Source organism: Patella vulgata, chromosome 4, assembly GCF_932274485.2.
Source record: "Patella vulgata chromosome 4, xgPatVulg1.2, whole genome shotgun sequence".
Lineage (NCBI taxonomy): Eukaryota > Metazoa > Mollusca > Gastropoda > Patellidae > Patella > Patella vulgata.
Window position 1 is genome coordinate 76,682,240 of NC_065882.2, and position 26,470 is coordinate 76,708,709.

A 26,470-nucleotide genomic window follows, 5' to 3' on the forward strand; every position below is an offset into this window, starting at 1 on the left:
AATGCTGTTGAGAATTCTGGTGTCACAAACCCAAGCCATGAGCACTTAAAGATCTAAATCGCAGTCCCAGTAACATCAAGAATTATTTCCTTGACGATTACATTTGCGTAGTTCATAGAACTGTCCAATATTTTCGCATTGTTGGATGTGAAACAACTGAGGAACTGGTGACCATTGTCACAGGGTAACAACTTCTGAAATGTCAGGTGTCGTGCTCGGGACAGGGCATGAATATTTTATTTGGGACCACTTCTCATCTGAGCCAACATTTATAATATAAAACAAATACATAGCATTGAAACAGTAACCTTCCCCCACAACACCCCTTCACCCTCCACCCCCACGAAAAAACAACAATCAACACTCAGAAGTCAGGTGTCGTGCTTGGGATAGGGCATGAATATTTTATTTGGGACCACTTCTCACCTGAACGAACATTTATAATATAAAACAAATACATACTATTGAAATAGTTATCCCACCTCACAACACCCCCTCCACCCTCCACCCCCACCACAAAAACAACAACCAACCTTCAATAGGTAAAATGGGGTGCAATGTTTCCCCTTCTCTACTCATTTTAATCTCCAAAACAATTTATATTATTTCTATTTAGGTGTAGGTATAAGACAGAAATATATTGATATAATACTAGTCATATATATAGATACCAGTGGAGAGACGGCTTGTCGAAATTTGGAAATAAACAATTTGGACCACACCGAAATATTTATCTAGCAGCATGCTGCAAAATACGTTACATTTCAGTTCGGTATAAATAGTTTCTTGGGATTATGAATTTTGTTTTTAAGATCAAAGATGTCGGCTACACCCTGTTGTATTTTCTTGAAGCAAGTGTATCAATATGGTCGACATGGTATTATTACTAAAGTTGGTTTATTTTCATGATCCCATATAAAAATGGTAATCATTTCCATAAATACACGTATCCGTTACAGTGGCCGGATTAAAAGGAGGGGGCGGGGTATGTCTGACAGGGTTGTATACAGCGGCCCCATTATTAAATCTACACAATTAATAATTTTGTAGGCCTATCATAAATAAATTTGTTATATATGTACGGTTTAGTGCTTACATAATTTTTGTAAAATCCTCCACTGGATTCTGATATTAGCCACAGTGGTTAGGATCCTCTGTTTTTGGAAAAAATATTTATTACCAAGGAACTTTTGAAACACCAAGGAAATCTATCTTTTGATAATCAGAGTGATATAATATACAGCAAATATCTATAATTCTATTATTACTTCCATATTCATCTGTGTTATACCAACATCTTGAATATCACCCTTACCATCACTGGAATGGCCTTTATGGTCTGGCATCGTTACCATGAGCACGTAAAAGATCCCTTGCAATTCGATGGGAGAGTGGTTCATAGTGCCGCTGCCCGGGCAAAATTTTCCCCATAGCACACTGTATGGCGTATGCCCGTCTTCATCATTCCAGTCGGAGCAAAACAGTAAGTCTTTAATACCCATTTCATTTCATTTGGTATGCCCGTCTTTATTAGCCCAGTTGGACCAGAAAAGTTGGACGTTAAACCCCATTTCATTTACATTTCATCGTTACCATTAATGTTGTTTGTTGTTTATTGTATGTGATATTATTAACGGGTTGATTTCATTACACATACATTATGCCTGAAATGTTATCTAAATTATTACTTAGACATTAATTAACCTATCCAGACAATAATCAACTCTAGATGGCATCGCTGGCCTGTGATCTTTAGTGGATTGTGAGCCGATTTACTGCATAACTTTCCTTCACGATTTAACGATTAAATGGATAATCGAGACTATGTTGTTTATCGTATTGACTTTAGTAATGATGATCAAGGCTAGGCAGAAATTCAATCGCTTTGTTCTCGGTTCATAGAGGATCAATTTGAATGAAATTTGCAGCAAATTGCCTTTACATTATCTAGTTAACTATTATAGTGAGAACTGCCAACTCGTTATCGAATCTCCCATAATGTATCTTTAAGTTATTTACTTTAAAGGATTAATAAAAAAAATGGGTAAAAACACAAACAAAAGTTGTTATATATAACACTGTCACTTTAATACAAGGTGTTAAAATTCGTGAGAAGAGAGGGTCGGTCATCTTCTCGCTTCGTCATAACATAATAAAATCATGTTAAAATAGGAGATCCATCTGATTTTTGGTATCATTAATGCGGATAGAAAAAAAAACCATAGGGAAATAAGAAACCCATTTTTATAGTCATGGTCTTTATTTTAATTAGAGACAAAATCTCAAAAACATCATCGTTGCCATCAAAAGAATTAACGCTGAAACGACGTTCAAATGAATAAGTAGGTGCTTGTGTTATAGTTGTTTTTTTTAATGTACTTCTTTTTTATTAGAAATACCCAACAGTGCTTTATAATAGGTTGAAATAGAAATCCAAGATTTCCGATTAACTTTTCTCAAATGGCATATATTTCTATGATTGCGGTTTTCTAATCACAAATGGCTACTTTACCCAAGAGACAGATAGTAACATTATCTGATACTAGTTTAATGAGAGTTCGGTGTCGTTATGGGATGTTGTTGAAGCCATTAGGAGCTACTTGTTTCCGAGAGTTGGTGATTTTTAATCCAGTAATGAAATCGGTCAAATTGACGATTTGTTATCAACAGCAAGCTAATGGACATACGGAATCCCGGAACAAACACTGTCAAATATTATAACACTAACGGTTTATTATGGACTCCAAACCGCCGTCGGCATTAGTCATGTTGGTGTAGAAAAGAAGAACGTTGAACCCCGTTTCATTTCATCTCGACTCCAATCATCATAGCATAGACAGGGCCATGTTCCTGAAGCAACGACCGCAAGTTTTACGACATCTAGACGTTTGCAATTCCCGCACTTATAGCAGACACGTGAACGATAGCGTCAAACACACTGAAATCAAAGATGGTGACGTCCACGGAAAAATTTTGACATTGAACGAACCTTGAATATTACAACTGATTATCACAGGTAGACATTTTAGCTGGAAAGCACGAGACTTGGTATTCGCGACGATCGAGGAATGTGATAGGCTCGCCAGCTGGGTCAGTAGCCAATCGAAATTAGTGCCGAAATATGCAGAGTATGACGTGAAGGGCTTGATAAGATGTACGGAGTTAAGGCGAGAACAGGCCTTCTATTGAAGACAGGCATACGCCATACAGTGTGCTATGGGGGAAATTTTGCCCGGACAGCGGAACTACGGCCTACTCTTATATCGAATTCCAACTGTCAAGGGATATTTTACGTGCACGCCAATGTGTACACGGGACTGCATCACTGACAAGGGGGAACCACGCCGGAAAATCTGGATGAACTCCTGGTGATTGGAGATATTTTATCAAACTATCTGCATAAACGTGGATGGGTAACTTTAATTTCATTTTAATTAAACAAACACGTAACGTGCTGGTAAATGTGTTTGCACGTGTTTTGTAGAGGTAACGGTGTAACAGCTTTGAACAAGTTAAACTAAATTGATATGTGTAGAACATCCGGGTAATAATTGAATTTATTTTAAAAACAACATCCTTTAACTAAGTTCGTGATTTTAGAGGTTTCGGTTCAGTTTACTAGAAGTTATAGATTTTATTTATATCAACTAAGACAGCTCGATTCTTCCTCAAAGTTTTTGTGTATAATTTAAATTGCATTTTCTGTTGAATCCACGCCAAGATGTACTGATTCTGTAACATTTACTGCGACGAAAACATCAAAATAGCAAAGGATGATACCCTCACACACTCCCTACCCCGCGCCCCGGATTGGAGTGGTACTAGCTTGAGTATAACGACTACACAGGATGTCAAATATTAAATATTGACAAATTTTCAATTCATTATTGTACGGAATAAAACCATTTTTGGACTAACATTCAGGTTTAGGGAAGCACTTTTTACACGGGATTCAAAATTTCTTAAATTACCTCCTGCAGCTTAAGGAAATCCTTCCAATTTTCGGATGGGACGTAAAAAACCGAACATGTTGCCGTGAACATGTTGCCGCACGCGTAAAAAAATCCTTGACAGTTGGAACTCGATGAAGAGTAGACGGGAACGCCGCTGTCATGACAAAATGTCCATTATATCTCGGTTGGTGGACAAGGGAGGGCGGGAAATGGGGTTTAACGCCCACTCGACACAAGCTAGAACATTTCGGGACTAACATATGATTGAATTTTATTTCAATCAATCACTTGCACGTAGGGGTCTTTAGCTGTGTGTGTGTGGGGGGGGGGGCGAATCCGGAGAAAACCCACGAGGTTGGGCAGATGACCCTACACCTTGTCACGTACACGCGGGGAATCGAAACCACACCACTTGACTCAATGATGACGGACAACGGCAGGACGTTACACCACATTTTATGTCTATCTTTACAATAAACATGATGTTTCGCAGAAAAACGTCTGATATTATAACATTGCCGAGTTCAGAGGGTTACCTTACCAAGCGATGTAGTATTGATAGGGATCATTGCCGAGTTCAGAGGGTTACTTTACCAAGCGACGTAGTATTGATAGGGTTCATTGCCGAGTTCAGGGGGTTACATTACCAAGCGATGTAGTATTGATAGGGATCATTGTCGAGTTCAGAGGGTTACTTTACCAAGTGATGTTGTATTGATAGGGATCATTAGTACTAAGTATCTTCTTATCTTGGTACGGACGTTTATTTTTTTTTATTTTCGACTTTTTACTTTCACAGACATACTAAAAGTACTATTCAAGGGAGTGGTGTTATGAAATTCGATAAGTTTCCATTAAGTCTATTTATTTTCCGTCTGAATGACACCCATGTTAGTACTATTACTTTGTTATAATAACTGAAAGTATCTGAGTTGGTCATAACAATCTGAAATAAAATGGGATTTAACGTCCTACTGTTCTTCTCCGACTGATCTAATGAAGACATAGCCATACGTCATACAATGTGCTATGAGGGAAATTTTGCCCGGGTAGCGGTACTATGGCCACTCTTATATCAAATTCCAACAACCGAGGGATTTTTAACGTGCACGCGGAATGTAAAGACGGGACCTCGGTTTTTAGTACCTTCCGAACGACTAGACAGCTGTTCTTGTCAGGCCCTCCATTCTGCACCACTGACAAGGGGAAACCATGCCGGAAAATCCCGAAGAACTTTCTCGGCTAATGCAGGGATCGAACACGCGACCTCCAGACTACCGCGCCACCGTCTTACCCACTTAGCCACCGTGACTCCCCCATTACAATCTATCAGACGGTTAGTAAATCATAATGCTAGATTGTCTCTACTAAGGTTACGATCTGGTATGTGCAAAAACGTTCGCATACGTTTCGATACGATCAACACGATTGCTACGACTGACCTCAATATATAATATGATAAGAACTGATTGGATCACCACGATTACTCCAGGATTAAAACCATGATTTCAATCGTAGTGCGAATCGTGATAGTGGGAACGTAGCATTACTACACTTCGTCAATTTGTGGGAATTAAAGGCTAACAGAACCACGTGCTGTGACAGATTTTGTTCTTGATTTGGTGATCAGGATAAGTTAGTATTATACCTTAGATTGTTATAATATATAGATGTTTTCAAATGTGTTTAAGCGTGAAATAATGATAATATGTTTGGTATGTTAATAGTAAAAATAACATTGCAGCTAATAAATTTTATTCGTGTAAACAATTGTTCAAGTAGATTATTAGTGGTGTCGGGTACCATGCACGGGGCGGGTTATGCTTAAGCAAGGCTGACACTTCCACGATTCCGTGGCACGCATTGGCACGAATCGAGTCGTGCCAGTGCGCAAACTAGACGTAAACTCGCGAGAAGTGTGCGTAAACCCGTCGTGACTGCGTGCCATGTCGGGACGAGAATTTTGAAATGTTCAAAATTTTGGTCACGACAAAATTTAGCGACCGGGTCGTGAACTATGCGCAAACTGTTCGTGAACTCGTCGGGTCGATGCGGGGGGATGCGTGCCAGTGCGTGGCAGCTGCCAGGTATAGGCATCTTCTCTTCCCTGCAATGATTGTGTCTCTGACATTCAGCATGTTGTCTCTTCCACAGCCAATCCAAAAATGACCAGGGGTTGGGGAGGCCCCCTTTTTATATGGCGTGCACAAGTCGGCACGACACCGTCGTGCCAATGGAGAAAGTGCGTAAACAATGCGCAAACTATGCGTGAACTCGTCGTGCCAGTTCGTGTCAATGTGGACACTGATGGGCACGCATTCGTGAACTCGTCGTGAACTCGTCGTGAACTGTTGCTGTATTCGTTACCGCTTGGAAATATCGTGTTTCCCACTAGGAAATAGTAAATACCACACTTGTCGTGTTCGGGTGCACAAGTGGGAAAATCAACATGGCTGTCATTATCCCTTCAAAATCCCTATAATCACTATTTCTGAAATTTAAATCGCTAAAAAGAATATCAGTCCAAAAACTTTTCAGTTCGGTTCAGTATTTACAAAGATATGATGAATTGAAAATCTATCATCGTTCGGCATCTAATGCAAACGATATAAACAAGCCAGTGTAACCCTTAAATATTGGTCAATCTTTTGATGGGCTTATTTTAAATCCAATTTAATTCAAGGTAGATAATATCTACATATACCGTTGATGGTATATTTTGGTTTAGATTCTAGTTTTCTTAATTAAATGTTAAATAATCAATCTAAGAACAATTTATCGTACATTAAGCCGTCAAAAATTAGATAAAGTTTATTGTCGATTAGCGACACGATCGATCATTTAGCTAAGCATATGTCTACTGGTAATATCTAATTAATTGTTACGGTATGTAGACATTTTAAATTCAAAAAAAAGTATGACGTTAATCCCGAAAAGACCTAGTTTGTGCCGATTGGGCGTTAAACCACGGTTACTGGAACATTTTTGTTGATTATAGTCCGTACGGTCCTAAAACCTGAACTGCCGTAAATCTACGGTACAATAACAAGTTAGTACAAAATGGAAAGCGGGGCATTTTTCTAGTTTTCTGTTTAATGTGTTTCTTGTCATTGTTCAGAAAATCTTTCCCGATATGTAAAATTCTATAAATCACGTATTCAAATCGATATGCATATCCACAACAAACATATAACTACAAAAATAGTAATTTACCGTTCAAAACTTTCAACCTTGTAACTTTGGCTGCCATCTTGTTACGTCATATGTCGTGAACTCGATATAATTTTAGCTACCCCAGTTCTCCAGTAGAAATCACGACTTCCGAGCCAGTTTTTGTAGTTACGAACGCTATTTACCAATTCGTTAGTCGTATTTTCCATAAAACCGAGGAGTAACGAATACAGCATATGCGTGAACTAGTCGTGAACAGTGCGGGAGCCTCCCAGTTCGTGCCCCAAAATGGCACGACTTGCCACGACAAAATCGTGGCCAAAAGTCGTGCAAGTGTCAGCCTGGCTTTACTCGTTCTACAATACCCAATTTGTTTATTAGCTTTGCTTCCTAAAATCGAAGTCCTAGCTGTCGCGCGAACAATACGAATGTGTAAGAACCAAATAAGAATCATTCACGAAATTCAAGAACCGTCTACGATTTATCGACAAATCGGAAAAGGTATGGATTCGTGACAATTCGTGACATTCATAGCCCACGGGAAAGCCAGACATAACAATTCTCAACAATCAAGAATGGATAATAACTGTTTGCGCCAATTAACAATTTGTAGTAAAACTTTGCGCCATTTAATTATAACAATTTGCGCCATTATATTTTTTTTTTTGAAATTGGTACCAAGTAACAAGTAATAGTACCAATTTGCGCCAAATAATTATTAGTAATAGTATTTATCCCAATTAGTTATTCTCGCCAGTTAACAATTATTAGTAGTAACAATTCTCACTGATTAGCATTTAATAGGAACAATTCTCGACAAATAATGGTAGCACTTTGCACTAACTGATCATTAGTAATAACAATTATCGCACATTAACAATTAATAGTAGCAATTAATAATAACAATTATAGTCACATTTCGCAAGAATTATCATATAATAGGAAGAGTTAGCGCCAGTTAACATAGTAACAATTTGAACCAATTATGAACAACGCACCCTATTCTAATTTGAATAATAATCCTAAACAATAAACAATAGATTAAATTTGACCAAATTCCAAACTAAATTTTATTTTACGCCGTGTTTTAGTTCAAGTTCACTAACTTTATGAATATTATTATAAACAAACAATCCTTCAGGCTGATTAGCATATCTACGATGACAGATAATGACGTATTCACGACATCCGTTTAAAATCAAGCCATGAAGACAACTTCCTTATTTTGATTCACCAATTAAGTGATAGAATGTAAGAAAACAAACATCGGTACTATCTTTTAAAACGGTGGGCGGGATGGCCGAATGGTTACTGCGTGCGCGTTGTATCATAATGTCTGTCATTGAGTCAACTGGCGTGGTTTCGATTCCCCGGTTGTACGTGATAAGGAGTAGGGTCGTCTGTCCAACCTCGTGGGTTTTCTCTGGGTCCCCCGGTTCCCTCCCACTGCTAAAGACTACTAAGCGAAATGAACTAGCTTGTGTCGAGTGGACGTTAACCCCCCCCCTCTCTCTCTCTCTCTCTCTCTCTCTGTTAAACACTTCTATTGCCTTTTTATTCTTCTCTATTTGCTATTCCAACATGATTTTTTTGGTCTTCAAAATATGGAAATATTGAATTTTTTGAAACAACACTTCCTTTTCTGAAATATCTCTTTAAAAGTGGGCGTGCATTAATATACCTGTCACATGATACACACCTGATGTTTGATAGTCCATTATAAAAATATAGGTCAGATAAAACAATATAATGCTATAATTTATATGAATGACTTATATGATATTATTCGTCACGGTTGACTGATCTTGATACATCTACTTATTACGTGAATATATGTTTTTGTCATTTGTCTTAAAGTATGTCTGACGACTGTCATTCTTGTGTTAGTCATGGAGTCATACTGTAGAAACCGGAGAACGTGTAGATGGGAGTTGTATTGGTTGTAAAACACGTACTTTCTGTAGGTATCTGAATACACACTGACGACCAACAGAAGCTGTAACAAGTATTTATTATTTCATTTATTATTTAAGAGAGAGAGATAGAGAGAGAGAGAGAGAGAGAGAGAGAGAGAGGGGGGGGGGCATTAACATCCACGGCACGTAGGTAACTTTTGCAGTGGGAGGAAAATGATGGACAAGGTGAAAACCCACGAGGTTGGACAAGCGACCGGGGATAAGAAACCACGACCGTTGACTCAATGACAGACCTTATGATACAGCGCGCACGCGCTAACCATTCGCCCCCCCCCCCCTTATTATTTGGTGTATTGTGGTTAAATGTTTCGTCTAAATTCAACCTATGTATTCGGTGGCGTGCACTGATGGGGAGAAAGGCCCGGCCATCCATTTCATGGGGGGAGTCCAATCATAGAGTCAAATTAAAATTAAGTTTTTTGGGGGGAAATTTGAAAATATCGCTGTTAACGTGTGTTGTACAAGCTGTTTTATTTAATTTGAATAATTTTACATATTTAAAATATATTCCTTTCTTAGAATTATTTAGGACTAGGCCTCTGCATAGTGTATAACCATTGAATGGATTACATCTATTTGATAAGGTCAACTTTAAGTTTGGTCAAAGATCAAGAGATGTAAACAGGGCTAGCGCTAATCCCAACCCTAACCCTAACCCTTGACCTAGTCCTCTAACGCTTACCCCATCAGCGCCACCAACACCAAAAGCAGCGAAATCAAATTTGTACATAAACCTAATGTATTGCATGTATTTTTAATAAACTAGGAGGTATCACGAACCAAAGTTTCATCATCCTAGGCAAGTGCTTATGTGGAGACTTATCCTCTCCCCTAAATTCTTAAATCTAACCTACGATCACGTGTCCTAATCTTATTTACACCTCAGCAACCTTGACGAAATACTAAGTTGGCCTTAAGAAACAGATCTAGCCCACTGGGTGTTTTCCGGTTGTACGTGACAAGGAGTAGGATCGCCTGTCCGACCTCGTGGGTTTTCTCTGGGTCACCCGGTTTCCTCCCACCACTAAAGACCCTACGCGCAAGCGAATTACTCAAATACAATTAAAACCATATGTTAGTCCCGAAATAACCAAGTTTGTGTCGAGTGGACGTTAAACCCTATCTCTCTCTCTTAATATTATTTTAATATGAACCGTGGTTTCGTATTCAGATCTATTAAAGTCCTAGAAAGCTATATTTTAGACGTCAGTATAAATTGTATAAAGGGGGTCTCAGTGGCTAAGTGGGTAAGATGCTGGTTTGCTAGCCTGACGGTCGGGTGTTCGATCCCTGCATTGGCCGAGAAAGTTTATCCAGATTTTCCGGCGTGGTTCGCCCTTGTCAGTGATGCAGGCCAGCTGTCTAGTCCTTCGGATGGGACCCAGTTCCCGTGTACACATTGGCGTGCACGTAAAAGATCTCCTGACAGTTGGAATTCGATATAAGAGTGGGCCGTAGTGCCGCTGTCCGTGCAAAATTTTCCTCATAGCACCCTGTATGGCGTATGCCCGTCTTCATTAGCCCAGTTTGGAGCAGAACAGTAGGACGTTAAACCCCATTTCATTTCAGATTGTATAAATGCGTTTTAGTCACGCATAAAACAATATGCCCAACTCTTTATCGAATATCATCTATGACGCCATCTTTATTTTTTTCAGTCATGTATTTCCACTTTATTTATGTCACTTTCTAAAAGAAGTATACTTTTTCGTAGCCACTTCCAGCATATAAGATTGATTAGTTATCGTGTGCTTAATATTTCTAGAATATTTCTAGGTGACCAAGTGTCTGTAGGTCATAAAATATGTCATTTAGTTAATCGGGCACTATGTAGGATTTAAATAAAGAGATGGCCGTTCCCGCTATGCTATTTCAAAAATAGATAATGCAAAATGAATATATTGAAAATTTCATTCAAATTATTTTATTTTGAGCGAAGTTATCAATGGTTGTAGTTTTGACAAAATGTGTGCATTGATCGTAACCACCGTAGTGGTCATTCGAGTCTTAGCCCCGCTTCTCCATTTTTAAATTAAATCAAAATATGGCTGAACCGTTCTAATCTACTTAATACTGGAGTTATCCGATGGCATCGATAGTTGGTTATGGTCTAATTAATAATTTATATAACATTTAAGTCCCAAAGAAAGACCTGCAATTATAGGCAAATTTAGTTCTTGCATAATGCCTACTTAACTGGCTTTGTTTCTATCCCATACCAATGTATGACGATGAGTGGGACATCGGGTTCGAATCCTAACGTGGGTGGAGATGAACCTTCTGGATTTTTTAAGCTCAATTTTCATTTGCGTGCCCTGTAGTTCGGAGGGGACGAAAACACCGAGGGTTACTCGTGTACAGATTGATGTACACGTTAAAGATCCCTTGGTATTAGCTGCCCCCACACAATTCTCCCCTCGCATTGTTCACGTAACCATAGAAATACAAATTACCACGTGTTAGTCTCAGAATAATAATATGTCGTCATTTATAAAGCGCGTTAATACTGAAGAACAGTTTCTAATGCGCTGCTGGTTTTGATATTCACTGATTATTTACAGATCAGGGTTTTGAAACGAGAATATTTTGAGTTGAGATTTAAAATGGCCAACATACATTAACTGTTTCATTGACTTTGGTAGTTTATTCCATAGACAATGTCCAGCATAGGAAAAGGCATCGTTTTCCAAGTTGTAAGTTAATAGTTGAAGATTTTAGAAGATGTTTTTTTTCTGAGAACGGAGACTTCTGATGTTAGTATAGGGTTCTACAAGGGGGTCACGGTGGCTAAGTGGGTAAGACGCTAGTCTGGAGGTCAGGTGTTCGATCCCTGCATTGGCCGATAAAGTTCTACCAGATTTTCCGGCGTGCTTTCCCCCTTGTCAGTGATGCAGAATGGAGGGCCTGACAAGGACAGCTGTCTAGTCGTTCGGATGGGATGAAAAACCGAGGTCCCATGTACCCATTGCCGTGCACGTAAAAGATTAGAATTCGATATAAGAGCAGGCCGTAGTGCCGCTGTCCGGGCAAAATTTCACTCATACCACATTGTATGGCGTATGCCTGTCTTCATGAGCCCAGTCGGAGCAGAACAGTAGGAAGTTAAACCCTATTTCATTTCATTTCTTTTCATTCCTTCTATACATGGTGTCCTGAAACTGTTTATATACTATTCAAAAAAAGTAGGGGATATTTGATTTTGGGGGCATAATACTAAAATATGCAAATGACTACGAAAAAAGTCACTATAGAACCTAACAGAAGAAACATTTCCAGTTACATGTGACGCCCAAACGCACCAATAGCTACCGCATGGAATGCATGTGATGCTTGGGATCATCATGGGGGTCCAACCCAAGATTTGCACGACTCTGACTTTGAATGTTACAGTCATTGTGGCATTGAATTCCAGGGTGGAAACATCAGTTTAATTGTTTTAGTGACCAGAAAACAAATTTTGATATGCGTCGGCTTACCCAAAATGAAAGGTTACGTGCCCTTGGCATGCTACAGATCGGCACAACACAGGCGGTTGTGGCGCGGACGATGAATGTTTCTCAGTCTGTCATAAGCAGGCTATGGTCCAGATACCGTGATACACAATCTGTACAGGACAGACCACGCTCAGGTCGACCAAGGGCGACAACCCAAGCCCAGGATCGATTTATCCGTACCTTGGCCTTGAGAAATCGTGTCATCACAGCAAATCAGATCAGCGCTCGTCTTCAAACAGACACTGGTGTGAGAGTGAGTGGCCAGACGATTCGGAATCGACTGCATAGGGGTCACCTTCGCGCCCGACGTCCTCGGGTGATCCCTTGTTTGAGAGATCATCACATTCAGGCAAGACGTCGTTGGTGTAGGGATCGTCAACACTGGGATAATCGACGCTGGAGCAATGTGATGTTTTATAGATGAGTCAAGGTTCACTGTTGATTTTTTGGACAGACGTAGGAGGGTGTGGCGTCGTCGAAACGAGCGCTTCCAAGACGTTAACGTCATCAGACATGATCGATTTGGGGGTGGTTCTGTTATGGTGTGGGGAGGCATCACTGTTGCTGGAAGAACGGCTTTACATGTTGTTGCAGGGCGTGTTACAGGCCAGTACTACCGGGACAACATCTTGGCAGTCCATGTTGTGCCGTTCGCACGACGTCATGGCCGCCGTTTCATCTTCCAGGATGACAACGCAAGATGTCACAGGGCCAGGATCGTTACAGGTTACCTCCAACAACAGAACATCACCACATTACCTTGGCCAGCACTGAGTCCCGACCTCTCCCCCATCGAGCATGTCTGGGACATGCTTGGACAGAGGTTACGTCAACGTCAACAACGTCCTGCCAATGTCCAAGAACTTGCTGCTGCGTTGCAACAGGAATGGGACAATTTGGACCAAAATGACCTTAGACGTCTCATTAGGAGTATGCCACGTCGGATCAATGCTTGTTTGGCAAACAGAGGAGGATTTACCCGTTACTGACTTGGTTGTGATGCTGTGGTAACTTTGCTGTTTGACCCCGGGTATCATTTTACCCTTATAATGGTCAGTCTGTGCCTTACTTAGTCTAACGATCATTTGGAATAAATCGATGAATGTGAACTTCATTTCATTTTGTCATTTGTTTCTTCGTCAGTTTCATTAGGTGACTTTAATAACACTTAAAAATCAAATATCCCCTACTTTTTTTGAATAGTATATAAGATGTTGACGAGACTTTAAACGCCTACTCAATTCCCTCTATACATGGTGTCCTGAAACCTTTTATGACTATATTCATATAAGGTGGTTGACAATTCAGATAGTTTATAATGAAGGTTTTAAAATGCAGTACCGGTTCTCTTTGAGGTCTAGTATAATTAAGTGGTATCGGGTAAAATGGATATTATTGTATACCGTAAATATAATTGATAGTCAATTACTAATGGCCGTATAGTGTGATGCACCATGGTAATAAGTGTTTCTAGCACTAAATAAAACACCCACAGTAATTCATCCGATATCAGTTACATAAATCAACCGTGTATGTTGAGTTGACATTCAGATCATCATGCGTACGAAACTATCGCTAGCCAGCTGTATACGTTGAGTTGACATTCAGATGTTCATGCGTACGAAACTATCTCTAGCTAGCTGTATACTTTCTCCGTGGGTATCGAGTCTCTGTGTTCAGAAAGATGATTATTGACAATACAAACAGCAACCATAACTAAGGTGATTTTTATAGGTCAATAATTATAAAAAGTTGATGCGTATTGTTGTCACACGCAAAAAGATCAAAAGCATTTAGAAAAATGTGTAATATATATGGAGTTATTGTCCTTGCTTCAAAACATCCTTCATAATTTGTGTGTAAATGCAGAACGTTTGGTGGGTTTTGAAACTCACAATGACTCGTTGTTATTTGATAAGGATGAGCTCTGTGTAATATTTATATGGAGTTATTGTCCTTGCGTGTAAAGGCAAAACGGTTAGAAGGATTTGAAGCTCACAATATGGCTCGTTGTTATTTGATAAGGATGTGCTCTGTGTAATATTTATGAAGTTATTGTCCTTGCTTCAGAACGGTAAGAAGGTTTTGTGGTTTATTATTATGTACTATTTAGTATATAAGAATTTTGATTATCGGCCATGGACTTTTTCCGCCATTTCTAAAAAAAAGTATCGAAAGTACCCCAAAATAATTAGCCTGTGCATAGCGGTCTTTAGCAGTGGGAGGAAACCGGAGGATTCGGAGAAAACCCGCGAGGTTAAACATGCGACCCTACTCCTTGTCACGTACACCCGGGGAATCGAAACCACGCCAGTTGAATCTATGACAGACCTTAAGATACAACGCGCATGCGCTAACCATTCAGCCACCCCAACCCCCTTCACAATAAGGCGACGCTTTCAATTAGATACGCCTCAATTTTTTAAGTATGGTTGTAGGTTTTATATCTTTACCTTGATCTGTGGATGATTCATGATGGATGTTAGAATCGAAGAGATTAAAACGGTGTATATTTTAAAACACAAGATAATGGGTATGGCCACAGGTTGAAGCTTTTCTTTTTCTTCTATGAGTGTTTAACGTCCGCTTCCAACGAGGTTCATATCGCAGACAAATTGTCACGTGTTTTTTTATCTTAGCACACGCGCAGGGGTCTTTCCTGTGGATCTAAGAGATTAAAACTGTGTATATTTTAAAGCACAAGATAATGGGTATGGCCACAGGTTGAAGCTTTTCTTTTTCTTCTATAGGTGTTTAACGTCCGCTTCCAACGAGGTTCATAGCGCAGACAAATTGTCACGTGTTTTTTTTATCTTAGCACACGCGCAGGGGTCTTTCCTGTGGATCTAAGAGATTAAAACTGTGTATATTTTAAAGCACAAGATAATGGGTATGGCCACAGGTTGAAGCTTTTCTTTTTCTTCTATGAGTGTTTAACGTCCGCTTACAACGAGGTTCATATCGCAGACAAATTGTCACGTGTTTTTTTATCTTAGCACACGCGCAGGGTCTTTCCTGTGGATCTAAACAGGAGTATTTGGAGTAAACCAACGAGGTTGACAAGGCGCCCTTATTCCTTCTCACGAACAAGCGGGGAATCGAAACCACGCCACTTGACTCAATGACGGCCCTTGTGATCCAATGAGCACGCCTTAAACCATTGGGCCACCCAATGTGTTAGTGCACTAGAATCAATATAGTTGATATTATACAAGTGAGAAATTCCACAACGAACAATTATTTTAATATTAACATAGAGATTGATAAAGGTAAATATTTACTTCAGTTATCTTTTAGTTTTTGACAATAAACAGTTATACTTTTAGTTTTCGACAATAAACACTTTTTTTAATCGATAGGCAAACTACTATTGTGAGTAATTTAATAAATATTTTTGGTATTCTCAGCAGCTGTAAAACTTCTTGTAAATAAATGGATAACGTTCAGGATAGGCAATTTTAAAGATGCATTATGTAAAATCTAGATAAAGAGAGAGAGAAATGGGGTTTAACGTCCACTCGACACAAACTAGGTCATTTCGGGACTAACATATGGTTCAATTTTATTTCCATAATTCGCTTGCGCGTAGGGGTCTTTAGCAGTGGGAGGAAACTGGAGGACCCGGAGAAAACCCACGAGGTTGGACAGGCGACCCTACTCCTTGTCACGTACAACCGGGGAATCGAAACCACGCCAGTTGACTCAATGACAGACTTAATGATACAGCGCGCACGTGCTAACCACGATGCCATCCACCCCCCACCCCCCAAAAAAAAAAAAAAAAAAATCTAGATAAAGAGCTGACAGTTCCTGTTATATTAGTTCAAAAATAGATGATAAAAAGGGGGATATGTTGAAAATTTCAATCAAATTACTTCATGTCGAGTGGAGTTATCGTCGTTTGCAGAACAGCGTAGTCTCGATTGTTATGGCTACCATTGTTGCGATAATAAACAAATTCTCGATTATCCATTTTTAAATCAATCATTAACTGACGTATTTGCCTGGATGCCATCGCTACTCTTATTTCGAATTCCAACTATCAAAGGTTCTTTTATGTGCACGCCACCATGTACACTGGACCTCGGTTTTTCGTCCCAGCCGAACGACTAGACACTGTTCCTTGCTAGTCTATCCGCTACACCACTGACAAGGGGGAAAGAATGTCGGAATATCCCGAGCAACTTTCCCGGTCTACTCAGTACCTTAACGCGGTGTTTGCACTAGTTTGTCTTACGCATGAAGTAATAGTTTATGGTCTGATACTCAGAACCAGGAAGGGGATCACGTGGCTAAGTGGGTAAGACGCTAGCTCGCTAGCCTGGAGGTCGGGTGTTCGATCCCTGCATTGGCCGAGAAAGTTCATCCAGATTTTCCGGCGTGGTTCTCCCTTGTCAGTGATGCAGGACGGAGGGGCTGACAAGGAAAGCTGTCTAGTCGTTCGGATGGGACGAAAAACCGAGGTCCCGTGTACACATTGGCGTGCACGTAAAAGATCCCTTGGCAGTTGGAATTCGATATAAGAGTAGGCCGTAGTGCCGCTGTCCGGGCAAAATTTCCCTCATAGCACACTGTATGGCGTATGCCCGTCTTCATGAGCCCAGGTTAGGAGCAGAACAGTAGGACGTTAAACCCCATTTTATTTCATTTCAGAACCAGGAAAGGTTTTATTGACCTTTTATAATGTTCAAGTGTCCCGAGTTCACCAAGCATTCTCAGACTTTAGTTAAGAATTTGCTCAACTTTCAATCACTGTTTATGAGAAATATCTTTGATCCAGAAACACAAAACTTTACACATAGTTTCTTATTGATGTATTTGATACATTAACACAACAGAAGTTTTATAAAGGGCTATATTTTAGTTAAAATAAGGCGAATAATTTTTAGTAAATTCTTAACTTAAGCCTGAAAATGTTTTGTGAACTCAGGGGAAGAAGTCAAGTTTCTGTAATTGTTTATATTTTGTTTTTAACGCCTACCCTCTGAATTATTTACTTCAATTGGTGGTATTTTTGGTGTCTGACACAACGTCTATTATTGTTGTGCGTCAAGCTTGGGGCGGGGAGGGGGGTGGATGGCCGAATGGTTCGCGTGTGCGCGCTATATCATAAGATCTGTCATTGAGACAACTGGCGTGGTTTCAATTCCCCGGTTGTACGTGACAAGGAGTAGGGTCGCCTGTCGAACCTCGTGTGTTTTCTCCCACTACTAAAGACCCCTTCGCGCAACATATATATGTTAGTTCCAAAATGATCTAGTTCGTGTCGAGTGGACGTTGAACCCCATTTCTCTTCACCGAACCAAGAAAATAATCGGGCACAGCACATAATTCTGTTAGCCTTTACTTCCCGCAAATCGACGAAGAGTAGTAATTGTTATTTTAATATGCGAGCTTCCCACTATCATGATTCGCGCTACGATTGAAATCTCTCTCTCTCTCTCTCTCTCTCGCACTGAGTCATTGCGGTTCTCTTTCTTTGGATTTCATTTTTACATTTTTGTCTGTAAAGCAGTCCTCCTGCACTTACTATCAAACTGTTACCTCTACAATATTGTATCATCACCACACTCGATCAATGGACCTTGCTCTATATACCTATAATACGGATAATATGGATTTGTTTCCTATCAATGGCACGTTGTCTACCAGAAGACGAGGATCCTATCACATCAGTACAACTTGAGTTGAGGTGATATGTTATTGTAGTAAAATAATACCGCCTTCTAATTATATTAAGACCAGACTTAGCCTAAATATCAATTACCCTAATCGATGCTTACCTAATCGATATCAGTATGTCCATAGTTTTGTAAGTGGTCTCAGATTCCGGAAAATATATTCAAATCTTGAGTTCAATATTTACTAAACGGGATCCTATATGAAACGAAATTAGTCATGTGACTGAAAGACAGGATATGAAATCGATTTGCAAATAATTTTGTTTCATGATTCATTAGAAGAGGTCAATTAGACATCTAACAAATGGTGTTCATCTTCTACTTGTTCAAGTGGAAAAGTTGAAGTTAAATACCGGGCCCTGAGTTCACGAAGAATTCTCAGACTTAAAGATACATTATGGGAGATTAGATAAAGAACTGGTAGTTCTCAATAAAATAGTTAAAAACTAGATACTGTAAAGGGAATTTGTTGAAAATTTCAGTCAAATTGATCCACTCTAAACCGAGATTTTAGCGATTGAATTGACGGCTTAGCCTCGATCATCATTACTAAAGTCGGTAGGATAAAAAACATAGTCTCGATTTTCCAGTTCATTATTAAATTATGAATGGAGAGAGAGAGATAGAAATGGGGTTTAACGTCCACTCGACACAAACTAGGTCATTTCGGGACTAACATGGTTTAATTTTATTTACACAATTCGCTTGCGCGTAGGGGTCTTTAGCAGTGGGAGGAAACCGGAGAACCCAGAGAAAACCCACGAGGTTGGACAGGCGACCCTACTCCTTGCCACGTACAACCGGGGATTCGAAACCACGCCAGTCGACTCAATGACAGACTTTATGATACAGCGCGCGCACGCTAACCATTCAGGTATCCAACCCCCTATTATGAATGGAAGTCGAACAGTAAATCGTTACCTAATCCAATAAACATCGCAGGTTAGTGATGACACTGAGGGTTGATTATGGTCTGGATAAGTTAATTATTGTCTCATAGTTTATACATTTCAGGCCTTTAGCTCTTGCATAATGTATGTTTAAAACTACAAGAGTTTTATAAAGGGCTATATTTTAATCTTTAAGTGGCATTTAGTGATTGGGGTACACAATAACAGAACAGAATTTTTATGGGAAACAATCACTGGTTTTATTCTAATAGCACGACGTTTCGACAAGTATCCTCTTATCGTTACGATATTTTAGTTGCAATAAGGCGCACAATTTTGAGTAAACTCCAATCTGAGAATACTTTGTGAAAGCGAGACATGGACTTTTTTCCCGGGCAGCCTACTATTCATCTAGAGAGAGAGATAGAAATGGGGTTTAACGTCCACTCGACACAAACTAGGTCATTTCGGGACTAACATATGGTTTAATTTTATTTCAATAATTCGCTTGCGCGTAGGGGTCTTTAGCAGTTGAAGGAAACCGGAGAACCCGGCGAAAACCCACGAGGTTGGACAGGCGACCCTACTCCTTGTCACGTACAACTGGGGATTCGAAACCACGACAGTTGTCTCAATGACAGACTTTATGATACAGCGCGCACACGCCAACCATTTAGCCATCCAACCCTCCTACTATTCATCTAACTGTCAATGTTTCTTCAACGTGCACACCAACAAGTACACAAGTGGATCTCTGATTTGTGGTCCCATTCGAACGACTAGATGCCTTTTCCTTGCCAGCCCCCCCCCCCCCTTCCCCCCCACCATGTACCATTTACAAGTGGAAACCTGGATGCCAATTTCGATCAGTTTACCTGGACAACAACAGGATCGAACACATAAACTCTTGGTTATTACTGAGTCAGCGCAATACACACTTAGCCACGTGACCTCGATTACATGTTAAACTATAAAGAATAAACACGAAACGAAATAGGATGTACAATTTGAATCCATATACAGTTGTATATTTTTATATTTAGATCCGTCACATGTCAAACTTAATGGTCGTGTGATTTAACTTAAATTGGTTTCTCTTCTGCGAATTATTTTTAAAGATATTATTTTTACAGAGTATAGGAATAATAGACCGGATACGTGAAGGTCATATTTTATATCCTATTTTATGAATAGGATACAAACCTACCTGACTTCATAATCCATTAGGATCATGTTCCGTACCTGGTATACATATATACATTATATTTTATATCTATTTAATTGTTCGCCAATGGCCTACAATAATCGTCTGTTTCGGCCCGTGTTTATTTCGTGCGATGCTTGGATGGGAGAAAATTGTATTTTATTATTGCCTCGTCTCCCATTTTTTAACTGTTTTTTTTTTCTGGACGTTAAATATATATTGATTGAAATTATTTATGTTAGCAAATGGTCTAACACATGTGCTTTAGGTCTGTCATTAGGTCGCCTGCCTAACCTCGTGGGTTTAACCCAGTGTTCTCTAGTCCCCAACCCCTTGTGTCGAAACGAATTAATAAAAAAAAGACGTTATATATTAGTCCCGAAGTTAGAACTGAATTATATAGTCATTATTTCTAGGTAAAAAATATCGTGTTGGCTGTCAGCCACTCTCAGAACATACATAAAACTGGTACCTAAGTATGTACATCATATCGTAGACAGCAAAAGAATCACGACTCTTTCATGTGGGTCACATAGTATATTAATTATATAGTTAAGGGTATTTACTCAATTACTATCATGTTCTGTTTTTCAGCTGTAACGTCGACCTGGAAGAAGAAAGGCAGCAATTGATCGCTTGACTAGCAACCAATACCATTTCTATCTACGAATGGTACACGCTTATCGCGATACATAGGATACTATACGCTGTTATCTCGTGGCTTTTATTCACGAATGTTGCTTCACAGTACACATAAAGCTTTAGAAAGCGAGAGAGATCTCTTCGCGAATTGCTAATCGACGGTGACGTAAACTTGTGTCGCTTTGTACAAATGTAAATCTAGGCCAAGCCAGGTGTAAAGTTTTTGTTGACAGTGAATATTATTACAGTGCGTGAAGTCTCTCTAATTGTATTATTGTGGTTTGTGGAGTCGGATTTCAGTGTTTTAATTGCGAGAAACATGTTTTAATTGCGAGGAAAACGTGACCATTAAATGTAATTTGTACTCAAGATGAATTGAAAAGGTACAGCTATTCAAATAATGATTTTTATTTTATCCAGTTAAAATGTCTTTGCATAAAAATGTGCTTTAAGTAATACGTAATTAACAAGTTACGATGACGTATTCAACAGTTAACACAACGTTTCCGCATTTAGCGGAAATTCACCTAGCATCGGATCTGGAAGTGAATTCAACCGGAGGAGAATATGTAATCGACACAAATAAACGAAATCACACTGTTATGGTGGCCAGTGTTCTTTTCGGATCGGGTGTTCTCGGAAACTTATTGGCCCTGTTTGTTTTAGCAACATCGGCTCCGGAACAGAGAAAAACCTTATTCTATAAATTGGTGGCCGGATTAGCGGTTACAGATCTGTTTGGAACGTGTACCACCTCACCTGTGGTCATATCCGTGTACCTGAACAATTTTAAATGGCTGGGAGGGATGGCCATGTGTCATTATTTCTCTTTTATGATGATTTTTGCTAACTTCACCACAATGTTAATCGTCTGTGCCATGTCAATAGAAAGATACATCTGTGTTCGTCACCCCTATATATACCACACAAGATTAACGGCAACATTCGCTAAAACCACATTAATCGGTTCATGGATATTATCAATGTTAATCGCTTTTTTACCGATCGTAGGACTAGGTGAAAATTCTTTCCAGTATCCGAGGACTTGGTGTTTTTTTAATTACACGAGTAGAACTCCTGCCAATATGGCGTTTAACTATATTTATGTTATATTAGGATTAGTAACAGTCAGTGTAACTGTTATTTGTAACGGTGCCGTGATATACACTCTAATTAAAATGACCAGAAAACAAAATTTGTTAAAAACCAAAAATGGGGATGCGAGAAAGTTCCGGGGGAATAACAAACGTTATGCTGAGATCCAGATGGTCGTTTTACTCATTGGAATAACCATAGTTTTTACAACCTCGTTCTGTCCTTTGATGGTAAGTAGATTAATTGATTATTGATTAATAATTCCGATCAATAATTTTATTTATCAGTAAATCGTCAGACTTGGTGCATACAGTGCATCCAAGCGTACTATATATGTTTGTCATTCAATTCTGGAAATAATAGTCACGTCACAGACAGACAATGTCAGGCATATTTCAGGATTTGTCAGGCATAATTCCTCGGGTGTTTACCGTTATGTCCGGCAAAAATATGGCATTCAGTCCAGTGCCGTGGTTTCGACCCAAAACTTGTACATGATAAGGAATAGGGTCGCCGACCAAATCTGATTGGCTTTTACCCCGTCCTCCAGTTTCCTCCCACTGATAAAAAAACCTCTACACGCAAACGAATTATTGCAATCAGATTTTGCCATTTTATGTTAGTCCCAATGTGGTGAGAGAGAGAGAGAGAGAGAGGGAGAGAGAGAGAGTCTAACGTCCACTCGACACTAATTCCATTATACCAAAATAGTTTCGGATAAATTGCATTTATATTCCTACTAAGATCCATGATATATTTAATTTCCAAATACACCAAACCCTTGTTATGTTGTTATAGAACTGAAGCTGTGGGTGTTGTGCGCGAGGCAGGAGATGATTTACTTTTCCAGAACATTTAATATTACCTCCCTGTGACGGTTTTCGATTTAACTCAGTTCAAACAAATAACGAGATTTATGAAACTGACCTAACCACAGTATGACATACAGTTAATTAAAGGGGCATTAAAGGTTCTCACTATAATAGTTAAAATCTAGAAAATGTAAATAGAATATGCTGAAAATTTCAGTCAAAGAAAGAAAGACCTGCAATAGGCAGATTTAGCTCTTGCGTAATGTATGTTTAAGATGGCATTGTAGTTCCGCTATGGTTCAAGTAGTAATAAGTCTATGCAAGCCACAATAACGTTTCGTCATTAATCAGCTTCGAATTGAGGTCCCGTGTTGGATGGCTGAATGATTAGCGTGCGCGCGCTGTATCATAAAGTCTGTCATTGAGTCGACTGGCGTGGTTTCGAATCCCCGGTTGTACGTGACAAGGAGTAGGGTCGCCTGTCCAACCTCGTGGGTTTTCTCCGGTTCCTCCTGTTTCCTTCCACTGCTAAAGACCCCTACGCGTAAGCGAAATATGTAAATAAAATTAATTCATGTGTTAGTCCCGAAATGACCTAGTTTGTGTCGAGTGGACATTAACCCCCATTTCTCTCTCTCCCCCGTATACATTGGCATGCACGTAAAAGATCCCTTGGCAGTTGGAATTCGATATAAGAGTAGGCCGCAGTGCCGCTGTCCGGGCAAAATGTCCCTCATAGCACTGTCACAGACCTGGCCTAAACCGCAACAGAAAGTGTCTGTTTGCATCCCGTCCTCAACTTGCAGACGAACCGAGACTTATGGCCACTTGAATAAACTGCTTCCCAGGGGCTATATGCACATGAGCCCGGAATACTACTTATAATACAGTTTATTATAACAATTCAACGATAAGAGTTACAATTTTACGACTTCACAAAGGTACAGTTTATTAGTCTACGTACAGTAGCATGTCAAAACGTGGTTTGCTAATAACCATTCAACAATTGGGTCTAAATACAAAAGTTACCGTAACACTATATTTTACATTAACACAATGTCATCTCTCCTATTCTGACAGGAGGGCTAACCGCCGAAACCTACTGTATACCGGTACAAAACACAAAGGCTAGACTACTTGGCACACACGCCATGTTTCCTACCCGGAACGCTCTCTTCTCCTTCGCGCCAAAAAAACAAACATCATGTGACTCATTATTATTCATTATACCGTTATGATTGCATCATCTAGCAACTATAATTATATTAGATACTGGACAGGGGTCTCGCAAGCGCACTGTATGGCATATGCCCGTCTTCATTAACCCAGTCGGAGCAGAACAGAAGGACGTTAAACCCCATTTCATTTCATTTCTGCTTCGAATCGTAATAAATGTTGAGAGGTAATTCTAACAGTTTAAGCTCCTGTACATGCACTAAATAATGTTCATTTTTATTTATTTTTTTAAACGATATTTTATTCAATAAGAATAGGATTTGGGAACCTGCTAGGCCTATATCACCCCTCTCCTTTCAATAAAACAATATAATTACAATTAGTTTACTTAAATACATGTATATAGTCCAAACTATTCATAGTGTGTTATTAATTGATAAAATTATGAAAGGATACAATGATATTTTTACAAATAAAAAGGTTATTTGATATACATAATGTTTAATGTTGGTTTAAGGCTTGTAAGTGAACCAAAATGTAAACAGACGCTAGTGATGGCATTGATAATAGACGATTACAGTAGGCCTACTTAAAAATCTGTTACTTAATTCTAAAAGGTTTTACACCTCAGAACATATAAAGTTATTGTGTTCAAGTGAAATATCCCCGTAGATCCATATAATAGAAATTTTGTGTTGATGTATTCTGTTGGTCATGTCTTTATAGTTCTTTCGTCCGTTTTTACCCTTCCATAACGTCACTTTCTGTAAACAAACATTATTTTAATAGACTACGGATTTAAAAAATAGCGTTTTTAAGTTTTGTATTTTAGAATTTTGCGCTTTTATAAGATTCAAGACGCTTTTTATAAATAAATAAAAATATTGCTACGTTATTTCATTCGTGCTTGGTTTTTATAAATTAATTACAATGTTTCTACTTTAACTTTATGTAAAACGGGAAGTTGTTGGTTCTTTTTTTTAAATTAATAAATATGTTGCTACTTTAAGTTATGCAAATACTGTATGTGGTTTGATTAGAAGAATATTATGCAAGAGCTAAATCTGCCTATTGCAGGTTTTTCTTTAGGCCTGAAATGTTTTTTAAATTATTAATTAGACATTATCCAGACCATAATCAACTCTCGATGGCATCGGATTTCTCCGATATTAAATAGATTAGAACAGTTCAGGCATATTTTGATTTAATCTAAAAATGGAGGAGCGAGACTTAGCTTCGAACAACCAGTACGGTGGTTGCAATTATTACACACGTCTTGTCAAACCTTCAAAGGCTAATATCTTCGCTCACAATATAGTAATTTGATTGAAATTTTGAAATTATTCATTTTACATTATCTATTTTCGAACTTATATTATAGCAAGAATGGCCAGCTCTTATATAAATCTTATATAATGTCTCTTTAAGGTAGACGTAATTATATATGTATATAAAACCCCACATAAATAACATAACGTTATGTCTTGAAAAGGTGATGTTGACAGATGGGAGTGGTTATAATGTGAGAATAGTTTATTGTTAATACTGAGGATTTCAACAACCAGTAATTACTTGCGTAATCTAAAATAATTTTTTTGTAAAGTCTTGAAAAATAATGAGAGTATTTTTTATAACCTAATTAAAACAGGTAGAGGGTGGTAATTACTAGTACTTACTAATTAAGTTTTAGGCCAATAAAGTATGCCTTTAAAGTTACTTCCGGTTTCTGGATCATATGAGTTGTTGTGGTATTGTAAAAGAATAGGTAGCATTTGGGCAACTCATTAACTCGTCACTGGATGAACAAGCATAATCACGAGGAATATGTGGTGTGGGGGAGCTCATTAACGCAACAGTAACATAATTATCACTATGAAACCCAGATGGTGTTGTTTTGTGCTCGCCAACTACAAAACTTTAATAAGATCGCTTTAAATTCTGGAATTACAGCTCAACGTTGAATGTAATGGCCTGGGCATGTTAAATTATTCTGTATCCAATTTTCCCCAAACTCACTATTTGCCAATTAGTTTTGCATTAGTCAGCATGTAACATTAGTTGAAAACAGATCTTTCTCTTCGACAGATGCATTAATAGGTCTTCCATTTGTACATGGTCAGTACTTGGGCAGTCTAAACGACATGAACGTATAATTTAATCACAAATACCTCTTAGATCTTAAAGGGACTATCCCGATTTGAACAGAGCCTCAGAAATAAAAGTCTGATCACGTATGAAATTTAAACGCCAAAATATAGAGGGATGGTTTATTTACATTGTATGAAAATTTCAGCTCAGAATATTGAGTCGTTTGGACGTGAACGTCAAAACTGCTTATCCGGACATGTAACCCTTTTAAGATTTCAGGTCAGTTTT

At 38.8% G+C, this 26,470-nt stretch overlaps 1 protein-coding gene across 1 annotated transcript in view; it reads left to right on the forward strand.

The window, feature by feature from the left end:
• The first annotated feature begins 21,066 nt into the window (after positions 1–21,066).
• Positions 21,067–26,470, forward strand: part of LOC126819436 (prostaglandin E2 receptor EP4 subtype) — a 34,631-nt gene continuing 29,227 nt past the window's right edge. The window contains exon 1 of the mRNA XM_050547466.2: positions 21,067–22,336. Coding sequence (XP_050403423.1) covers positions 21,488–22,336 — 849 coding nt within the window. The 5' untranslated portion in view covers positions 21,067–21,487. The remainder of the gene's footprint in view (positions 22,337–26,470) is intronic.